Source organism: Myotis davidii, unplaced genomic scaffold, assembly GCF_000327345.1.
Source record: "Myotis davidii unplaced genomic scaffold, ASM32734v1 scaffold902, whole genome shotgun sequence".
Taxonomy (NCBI): Eukaryota; Metazoa; Chordata; class Mammalia; order Chiroptera; family Vespertilionidae; genus Myotis; species Myotis davidii.
The window spans coordinates 757221-768325 of record NW_006293951.1 but is presented as its reverse complement, the minus strand read 5'-3'; the positions used below and the strand labels follow the sequence as shown (position 1 = coordinate 768325).

Genomic DNA, 11105 nt, shown 5'->3' with positions numbered 1-11105 from the left:
TTACCAGGGTTGGAGGAGAGGGAAGTAGGGAGCCTGTTGAGTGGGTATAGAGTTTCAGATTTGTAGGATGAAAAAATTCCTAGAGATCTGTTTTACAACAGCGTGAATGTACTCAACACTGATGAAGTATACACTTGAAGATGGTTTGGAGGGTAAATTTAATATGTTTATCAATTAAAAATTCAGTTAATTTCTCAAAATTGTTATGTTACTTTTGTATTAAACTAAGAAGTTGTACATGCATGTGACAGAACATAGAATAGTGTTTACCAGGGTTGGAGGAGAGGGAAGTAGGGAGCCTGTTGAGTGGGTATAGAGTTTCAGATTTGTAGGATGAAAAAATTCCTAGAGATCTGTTTTACAACAGCGTGAATGTACTCAACACTGATGAAGTATACACTTGAAGATGGTTTGGAGGGTAAATTTAATATGTTCATCAATAAAAAATTCAGTTAATTTCTCAGAATTGTTATGTTACTTTTGTATTAAACTTCTAAGAAGTTGTACATGCATGTATGAGTGTGTGTTAGGTTGCAGGAAAATATGTATCTGCTTGCATCTACATTAGCCTCATTTCTCTAAACCCCACCTATGTGTATCCTTGAAACTTAAGTAATAAGCTAGTCTAACCAAGGGGACTTTAACACTTGCTTCATCAGTCTTCATCACTCTTGAATGATCATTATCTGCATGTTGCAAAAGATCCCATTATATAGGGTGTCCCCCCAAAATGTATACACACACTTTGAATAATTATAAAGGCAGTGCTTATTAAAATGCACTTCATTTTCAAAATTGAGCTATCAGCTGTTAAAGTGTGTATATATTTTTTGGGAACACCCTATATTATCTTCCCAATAAAATGCCATCTGATCATAGGACCTTTCTGCCTCATCTTTATGTGAGTCCTGAGACATTTTTCTAGTGTAAGATTTTCTAATTTTATACATTTACATAATGTCTAGGCCCAATACATATTATTAAATTTAATATATTCAACATATGAAAATTAAATATTTGATATATACTAGTAAGCTTGCCTCCTAATTAATCACCTTATCTTCTACACTGGGTCACAAGTACTGAGAGAGAGCACATAATTTTAAATATGTTTAATTTGGGAAGCCTTGTGTATTCACTTTTGCATTGATTTAAAAATTTTTCTTGCTTTTGAGAGCTTTCCTACTATAGATACCTGCATTTTGTGTTAACACAAGAGAGATACTTTTCATTGTACAAAACTGGCTCACTTTATGCATTCTGAACTTGAGACGCTAATGAATGTTTCTGAGGTTTTAAGATAATATGCTAATGTATGGGAGCACCTACTGGTGAAGGATGATACAGTCCTAAAGACTGATTTTATTGGACCTATAATTTAGACCAAGTTGAAGAGCATGAGAATTATAAAGCCTTTAAGTGTGTAATCAAGGGAACCCTGCTTATTGCTTGAATGTTGCACCAGAGTGGTCTAAGGCAGGAAATACAAGAATTGAGAAGATACTACATAACAAATATGTCATTTAGATGGGACCGCAAAATCTAATAGGAATATGATTATTTGGTATTGATGTACTAAAATGTTTCATGAGGGCTGAGACCAGGTCTGCCTTGTTCACTTCTGAGTCCCCAGCACAATAACTGGTGATCTTGAAAATGTTAGTAAATATTTACTGAATGAATGTTAACCAGTCTGGACATTTTTTCCTCAAAACATGTTAAAATTTGCTTTTTGTTTTCCTCTTATAGGGCCGCTTCCATCATTTATAATAAAAACAATGAAAAATACAATTTGCGTAATGTCTAGATAAATTTCTTTTAGATGAAAAAAAAGTGCATTTGTTTGGTTAACCAGAAAGTTTGAACCAGTTAAAAATATACTTACAATTTTAGGGTTAAAAACAAATAATGAAACTGACCTAAACTAATTAAAAGGAAGGTGATGGGGAGTTCCATAGGCTTTGTAATCAAATATTATTAGGTTCAAATTTCAGCTCTATAGCTTTGTGGCTGTATGAGGTTGGATGAATTACTTAGCCTTTCTGTCTCGACTTTCCTCTCATTGTATATACAATGCTTTGTGCCTTCTTGGTAAATAATAGATTAGTAGCTATTGGCTTTTTTCTCTGAGGGTGCTCATTTTCCTAATTTTCACTGTAAGCTTCTTGGGACAGGGAACATATTTTATTTATTCCTAGATCCTAGCACAGTGACTGGCATAGGTTGACACTTAATAAATGTGTTGAATTAATAAAGAAAATAAATATTTAAGCAACTCCTTGGTGACTATTGCGCATAGTCCTACATAAGGTTGTACAATATTCAACTTGTAACTGAGGTGTATGGAGACAGATACCTGACAGAGTCACTTAAAATACAGAAATAGGGCATTTTCAACCCCTGGAATTCCTTTGATTAATCAAGATTTTTTTTCATGCTGCTTAAGAAATTCACAAGGAAGGTTGAGCTTAAGAAACTGCACATGAGATCGAGACTGTATTATAATGTATTCACACCCAGACACATTCTAGTTTAGCTACATAGTGATTTTTTACCATTAAGGACATTTTTTCTCATGTGCTTTCATTAACACAATCCCTGCTGATAAGCATAGATAACTGGTTTTGAAAATTTCAGATTAAAAACTGTAAAGCAGTTTTGTACTTAGTCATCAGGAGACACCAACAATGAAGAAGGGATTTGTCTTTAATAAAAATATTTTATACACCCACCTGAAAATTCTCATGTGGCAAACAGCACAAGTCCAACTCTAGAACATACTGGACATTCCTAAATGTGCATCAGCAGAAATGTAAATACCCTGGGTTAGGTGAAAGGACCTTACACTTCCACATGTGGATAAATCTTGCTCATAAAGTATCAAAGGCATCTCTTTCCATCAATGGTTTAATAATAATGACCATTTTCTGCACACATCAGAAGTATGTAACATTCTCTGGATTTGGGTTCCAATGTGTAACCAATTTTTCTAGGCTTATGGAATCAAAAACTATTCCAGGTCTTAACAGATTCCTTATTGCCAAATATGCAATCGTACTTGGAACCAAAGTCACAAATAAAAAACTAATGTTCATTTTTTACCTTCACTGGCAGAGCAAAATTTGACACAAAAACCAAATTACTATCAAGGGAAAACCATTCCCATTGTAAACAAATGCAAACTTGGGTTAAATTTCAAGATATATCATTCTCCTTGAGATTACTGGGAAGGGATTTTTACACAATATCTTGTTTGCAAGAACACATACTATTTTAAACTCATGCTTGGCATAACACTACATGCTGTAGAAATAGAATGCAACATTTTCACCAAATGCAAGTTATTTTCCAAGTTTAAAAATTAACCAAAAGTGCACATTAAGAATCAAGCTTCATAAACTTGCAGGTTTCTCTGACAAACAAACAAAAATAAAAAAACAAACAAACAAAGAAGTCAATAGTTTGGGAAAATAGATAACATGGTTTCAAAGTAGTTTGAAAATTAAAGTATATTTTCTTTTTCCGTTCCTCATCTATTCCTTGTTATATTCAAAGATGGTTATTTTGCTTCTTAATCTTGTTCATATTTTTTATAAAATATAAGAATAGTAAAATATGATATATGTTATATAGTACATAAATAGAAATTCAAATCACAGATATTTTCCCTCTCCAAATTAGAGGATATTGGTCCTAGAAAAAAATTCAGAAAATAAAGAGGCACAAAAAGGTCATGGAAAACATGTTTCTGTTCAACTTTAACATTTAAATTATAGTGGAATTTTTAGTACAAAATTTTAAACATCCTTGAATCCTGTACATATAAATGAGTCTTATTTACTTCAGCTCATTGGTAGGATATATTACAGAAGGGCGAATTACAAATCTAATATTTGTTTTGGCATTTTGCTCAAAGTTTTAAAACATAATATATTGGGTCCTAAAGCCTTTATTTTTTAAATTATGAAAATTAAGGCATGAAAATTATACATATGTTTCAAATGAGGACTTTTCGTTTTCCCTTAAAAGTTAACTTATGGACGCTTGCCTCAGATTTTTCCCCAAAGCAGTATAAACTGGATAACTGCTAACATAAAAATTATCATTAGTGGGTAATTTTTATTAAGTTTAAATTTTGGTTCTGTGCTTATTCCTAAACCTTTGATACTTGCCTCGCTTTTATAAAAGAAGTACTATTAACTGACAAGTGACTCAGTGAGTAGCTAACTATACTAAAAGAAAAGGTTAGAGGTACTGATTATGATTTTCTATTGCATTCATTTATATAAGGTAGTTACATTTATTGATGATTTCAAGTGTCCTAGTTAGCATGGCAGAAATTGAAAATGTCATGATGTTCTCCCTCAATAATCAAGAATGACTTCCAGGTACCCTAACGCCTGAAAAGTCTGAGAATCACTGACTTAGCAACTATTAGGCCTGTCTCTAAATATGCAAATAAGATTCTAAACCACTAACAGCTGATCACTCCCCGCTTCTTTTGTCCCCTGGCCTAGCAACATGGTGGTATAGACAGTAAGATGAAAGTGGCAGGCCTGGTTTTTGTACTTCAGACTCCAGGGCACATGAATAGATAAGATTTATTTTCTATGACTATTCTACACAGATTCTTTCTCATTATGTTCAATAAATAGTAACTTTACCTACAACACAATTAATTCCCCTTCTGATTGCTGTCTGTGGAGGTAACTTAATATTATGAGTGCATAGTTGCTGAAAGATTTGCTAACTTTCTTGGCTCATTTTAAACCACAGACCAATGACTTAATTTCCATACATTGTACACAATAATCAAATAACAGTGTTAACATTACCAAATTTATTTTTTCCCCATATCTCATCTAACTTTTATTGGTGTTACAGCCCACTTAGATTTTAAGGATAATAAATGGAAATAGCACTGAACCAGGGAATGAGGAGAACTTCATTTGATCCCTGGATCTGTTCCTAAATAAAACACATAATTAGGGCAAGTCTGTCATTTTTTTCAGAGCAAATTAAGAAAAACAGTATCTGTCTCAAAAGATTGCCACAGGATGAAAATAAAATGATGTGAGAATTGTAAACTATAAAGTGTTATTCCATTGGATGCTATTACTACTGTGATTTAGAGATTCCTATATTCTACTAATATAGTGCTGTTTTTAAAATGTGGTAGACTCCTTGTGCACAAAAATGAACTAAATATTTCTGAACAGAAGTTGTGATAGATAATGCTGCCAAGTAAAGTAACATACTGAGACAAACATCGCATAGATACTCCTTTTCTGTATTGGCAATTCTCTTTTTAAAATGAAAGAATGGATTAACAAATATGTAAGGGTTTCATGACAACTAATTTGGTATGTGCCCACATTAAGACACTCATAACCTAAAATTAAAAATATGGCATTGTATACATAGATAGCCAGGCTTCTTCCTTTTAGCCACTGCCAATATTCAAATTATTGATCAAACTGTCAGCTATTTTGTGCACGGATTTAATTGACCACTAGCAATGATGAAACTGAATTGTAGCTATTAAACCTAATAACCATAAATAGACTGAAATGTTATTCAAACTTCTAATTTTATGCATCTGATTTCAACCCAAATGCTGCTCTTAAGTTGTTCTGTTCTGAAGACTCCTGCCACATTTGTTAAGGACTTCAAGCACGTCACATACACATAGTAAATTGAGTATTCACCATTAATTCACTTAGAAAACCCTGTTTTACAGGTGAAATAGGTTTTCACCAGGAATTAGTACAAGCCACGTTGACTAATCTTACATAATGCATTTGCTTATTTTCTTCTGAAAATTCAGGTCATATATTTCCTTGATGCTAAAATCTTTCAAAATATTTCTTGCTGCTTTTTTCTCTGTGCTTAGCTTAACACAATGCATGCACTTACAACAGAGTGTCTCTGAGCCTTTACCTAAAAATAAACTCTTAAAACATGTCAAAACAAATTATGATGTTTTATCTTCATTTCTGATTGTTTTCAGCACTGAGTCTTCACCCAAAATTTTACATAGTTCATCGAGTCTCTGCTGCATTTTGGGAATTCCAGCTAGCTGAGATTCTAGTTTTTGTTTTTCTTCACTCAGTGTTAAACGGACTGCAGTATTCAATTGTTCAAAGCGCCAACCTCCTTCACCATCAAACTGTAATAAATGAGTGTGGTATTTCCTGTGTAATCAAAGTGAAATAATATTATTAGCAATAATTGTGAAAAGCTATTTTAGTTATAGATTTATCATGCTAATTGATTTCCAAAAGTAAATTTTATGTAAGATGCCTATTTTACATTTGATTTTCAAGAATCCCTCAAGAGGTTAAATTTTGTGATTTTTTTTTTTACTCCAAAACTCATTAATTACTAGGAAATTCTACTGTTTATGTTAAATTTATTTTATATTCTGAATAGTTATGAATTGCAACATGCTGTTGCATCTATTTAATTTATTTTCATAACCTACTATGGCTCCTGAATAAATATCAAAACATACTTAGAATGGGAATAAGGAAAGGATGCTGAGGGGGGAAAAGTAAACATTTTAAAGTTTATACAGAAAAAAAACTAAGAAAGATAAAAGAAAATACGATTCCAATTCATTAATATACAATCCTTTGAGAATGAATTATTCATTATTCTACATAAATAAACATTTCTCAATAATTAAAATTTTTAAACATTAAAAAACCAAACTTTTTGATATAAATCTTTTAAAGCTATATCTATGCCTCCATAAAATTTAATCTCTTTTCTCATGGCTCAGGTTCATACTTAGGAACTTTAGAGAAGTATAGAGACGATTTTATTAATGAGCCAGCAGAACTCCATCCTCTCCTACAAATAGGCTAGGTCACGAGTCTCTGGGATCTGTGGGGCTGCCTGGAGGAGAACTGCTGGCAGAGCTGGCCTCACGTGGCTGAGCCACTGAATTTTATCACTGTGCTGAAGTGGCCCATGTTCTTACATGTCCTCAGTTTTTCTGTCTTTCCCTTATAGTTTTTCTCAGTTCTTATTCCCCTCTAGGGTCTCATCTGTCATTGTTTACTACAGTCAGTGGACTTATTTTAGTAGCTTTAATGTTTTTTTAATTGCTATGATTCACATACCATAAATTCATTCCTTTACAGTGTAAAATTAGTGATTTTTAGTATATGCACGAACTCATGCAACCAGCACCACTATCCAATACCAGAATATTTTCTCCCCCCACTCCCCTCAAATAAACCCCATATCCATTAGTGGACCTTCCCCATTCTGCTCAGCCCCTGCCAATCACCAATCTCCTTTCTTTTTATGGATATGCCTATAATGGTCATTTCATATACATAAAATCATATGATATGTGCCTGTTTGTGACTGGTTTCTTTTACTTAACAAAATGATTTCAAAGTTCATCTAATTGTAGCATGTGTTAGTACTTTATTAGTTTTTATGGCTGAATAATATTCCATTGTATGTTATTGCACATTTAAAAAATCTATTCATTAACTGATTTTCATCTCAGGTTGCTGGATGATTTTAACATGATGGAAGATGGAGAAACTAAGCTAGGTTAAACTATGTCTAAAAGACTAAAATCACTCTCAAGCTGAAGGTTGAAATTCAAATGTTTGTTAACATGTGGTGGGGATTAATGATCTTTTTCACATACTTCTGAGGTTTTTCACATGCTATATTTAGGTTTTTTAGTTTTCAAAACTTTGACCTCCCAACAGGTGGGGACCTCACAAAAATTAAATGGTAAACAATATAGTTCTATGTCAAAGGGAAAAATGTGAAAATGCTGCTATTAAAAGATGAGAGCTAAAATAAAAGTAATGAAAAAGCCGAGGAAGGATTGTCATACAAGAAAGAGAAATAATGGTAAAAATATCATTTTTAAAATTTCATTCTCAACTTTTCTCGGGCCTTCCTAACCTTGGATCCACAACAGGGAGCAATTTTAGGATATAGGTAGTTCAGATCTTGAGTGACCTGTATCTCCAATGTATAAGAAAGATTTGGCTCATTATTCCAGTCCTACAACATTATTTGATTTCTACATGGAAGAAAGAAACTATATAGTTTCAAAAGTGTGTTCCAGATTATAGGCTAAAATAATATTTCAGGATTTATCTTAGAGGAATTTAAAAGAAGCTACTGTATTAACTGAGGCTCATGGGTAATAATCGACAGACTTCCTGCACAAATAGGATAAAGCACAGGAAAGTAGTAATTAAAAAGCTGTAATTCTATCCAGGAACCAAATAATTTAATAAGCCTCTCTAATTGTTGAACACTTCCGAAACTAGTATTGATTTTAATCTCTACAAACAAAAATTACTCATTTGTTGTTATGGCAGAAAATATAATGTATCTTTCCCCTCTTCTGAAATCTTTTCAAGGGAAATAAGAATTTCATCTAGGGAGAAAGAATAATCATAAATGATATTTAATCCTAAATTGACTAAACTAATTCATAGAGCAGAGCTAAAATGATTTTAGTTTCATGAATAAATATAGTGTGGGTAGCTGCAATTAAAATGTGTTTTTTGCCCTGACCAGTTTGGCTCGGTGGATAGAGCTTCGGCCTACAGACTGAAGGGTCCCGGGTTCTATTCCAGTCAAGGGCATGTACCTCGGTTGCGGGCACATCCCCAGTAGGGGGTCTGCAGGAGGCAGCTGATCAATGAATCTCTCTCATCATTCATGTTTCTATCTCTCTCTCCCTCTCCCTTATTCTCTGAAATTAATAAAAAATATTTTAAAAACCAAACATGTTTTTCTTGTTAAAAGGTTTAAAATTATGGATTTTGTTATTTGCTTAAAATACTATTTGTCCACTACACACCTGTTAGAGTGGCCAAAATCTAGAACACTGACAATACCAAAAGCTGATGAAGCTGTGGAGCAATAGGAAATCTATTTCACTGACAATGGGAATGCAGAATGGTACAGCCACTCTGATAGTTTTGCAGTTTCTTACAAAACTAAACCTACTCTTACCATACAATCCAGCAATTGTACTCTTCAACACTGACCACACAAAAACCTGCGTATGAATGTTTATAGCAACTTTATTCATAATTGACAAAATTTGGAAGCAACCAAGATGTCCTTCAGTAGGTGAATAGATAAAGTGTGTAAATCCAAACAATGGAGTACTATTAAGCGCTAAAAAGAGCTATTAAGCCATGAAAAAAACATGGAGGAAATGTAAATGAATATTACTGAGTGAAAGCAAGAAATGGACAAGGCTACAAACTGTGCAATTCTAATTATATGACATCCTAGGAAAGGCAAAACTATGGAGACAGTAAACTCAGTGGTTTCTAAGAGATAGGGGAATGGAGGGAGGAACAGGCAGAACACAGAGGATTTTTAGAGCAATGAAATATTCTGTATAATACTATAATGGTGGAGGCATCTATATATATTAGAGGCCCAGTGCATGAAATTTCATTCTAGAAAAGGCAAAACTATGGAGACAGTAAGCGCAGTGGTTTCTAAGAGGTAGGGGAATGGAGGGAGGAACAGGCAGAACACAGAGGATTTTTAGAGCAATGAAAACACTCTGTATAATACTATAATGGTGGAGACATCTATATATACTAGAGGCCCAGTGCACGAAATTTGTGCACTGGTAGGGTCCTTAGTGGCTGCCAGCTGCCAGCCAGGGCCTCCCTTCATCCCCTGCACTGGTAGGGTCCTTAGTGGCTGCCAGCTGCTGGCTGGGGTCTCCCTTCCCCGGCTGACAGCCAGGGCCTCCCTTCATTTCCCTTTGCATATCTATAATAATAAAAGCGTAATATGCTAATTAGACAAGACAGCCAAATGACCTTCCGGATGTCCTTCTGGATGACCTTCTGGATGAAGCCGGGATGTGAGGGTTGAGGCAAGCTGCCACGGCTGCGAGGGCTGAGCCCCTTGCACAAATTTTATGCATCGGGCCTCTAGTATATAGATAAAAGCCTAAGTGACTGTTTGACCATTTGACCGGTAGCTATGATCCTCACTGACCACCAGGGTGGCAGACACTGAATGCACATGCATGGAAACATGGAACAGACTGATGAATCTCAGATGGAAGGGGGAAGAGGTGAGGGCGGGAAGAGATTAACCAAATCTTATATGCATACTAGAGGCCCAGTGCATGGATTCGTGCACCAGTGGGGTCCCTCAGCCTGGCCTGTGGTGCACCGGTGGGGTCCCTCTGCCTGGTCTGCAGGGATTGGGTAGAAACTGGCAGTCTGACATCTCCCAAGGGGTCCCTGATTGCAAGAGGGTGCAGTCCAGGTCAAGGGATCCCACTGGTGTATGAATCCATGCACCAGGCCTCTAGTATAATTATAAATTTGTCCAAACCCATAGAATGTACAACAACAAGAGTGAACTGTAAGATAAACTATAGACTTTGGTGATAATGATGTGTCAACATAGGTTCATCAGTTATAACAAGTGTACCACTCTGGTGGACGAGGTTGACAATGGGGAGGTTATACATGTATAGGGGCAGAAAGTATATGAAACATTTTTACCTTCCTCTCAATTTTGTTGTGAACCTAAAACTGCTCTATAAAATAAAGTCTTAAAAAAAACAACTTCTTGCTGCTGATGTGGCTCAGTGGATGAGTACTGACCTATGAACCAGGAGTTCATGGTTCGATTCCTGGTCAAGGCACATGTCTGGGTTGTAGGCTGGATCCCCAGTGAGGGGCGTTCAATTCCTGGTCAAGGCACATGTCTGGGTTGTAGACTGGATCCCCAGTGAGGGGCTTGAGAGGAGGCAGCCGATTAATGATTCTCCCCCATCATCAATGTTTCTCTCTCTCCCTTTCCCTTCCTCTCTGAAATCATTAAAAATATATTTAAACAAAAACAAAACAACAACCTATTTGTTCCTTTAATTGAGAAAAATGGCTTTTTCCAATGCCTCTTTAGGCTACTTGAATAAGGAACTGAATGACAAGATAGCATAATGCAACTGATCAATGTTTCTCTGTCACAATGATGTTTGTCTTCCTCTCCCTTCCTCCTCATATATGTGTGTGTGTGTGTGTGTGTGTGTGTGTGTGTGTGTGGTAAAAATGACATCATTTTTTACA

At 35.0% G+C, this 11105-nt stretch overlaps 1 protein-coding gene across 1 annotated transcript in view; it reads right to left on the bottom strand.

The window, feature by feature from the left end:
• Positions 1–4503: 4503 nt before the first annotated feature.
• Positions 4504–11105, bottom strand: part of ABCD2 (ATP binding cassette subfamily D member 2) — a 50621-nt gene continuing 44019 nt past the window's right edge. Inside the window, exon 9 of the mRNA XM_006767838.2 lies at positions 4504–6194. Coding sequence (XP_006767901.1) covers positions 5975–6194 — 220 coding nt within the window. The 3' untranslated portion in view covers positions 4504–5974. The remainder of the gene's footprint in view (positions 6195–11105) is intronic.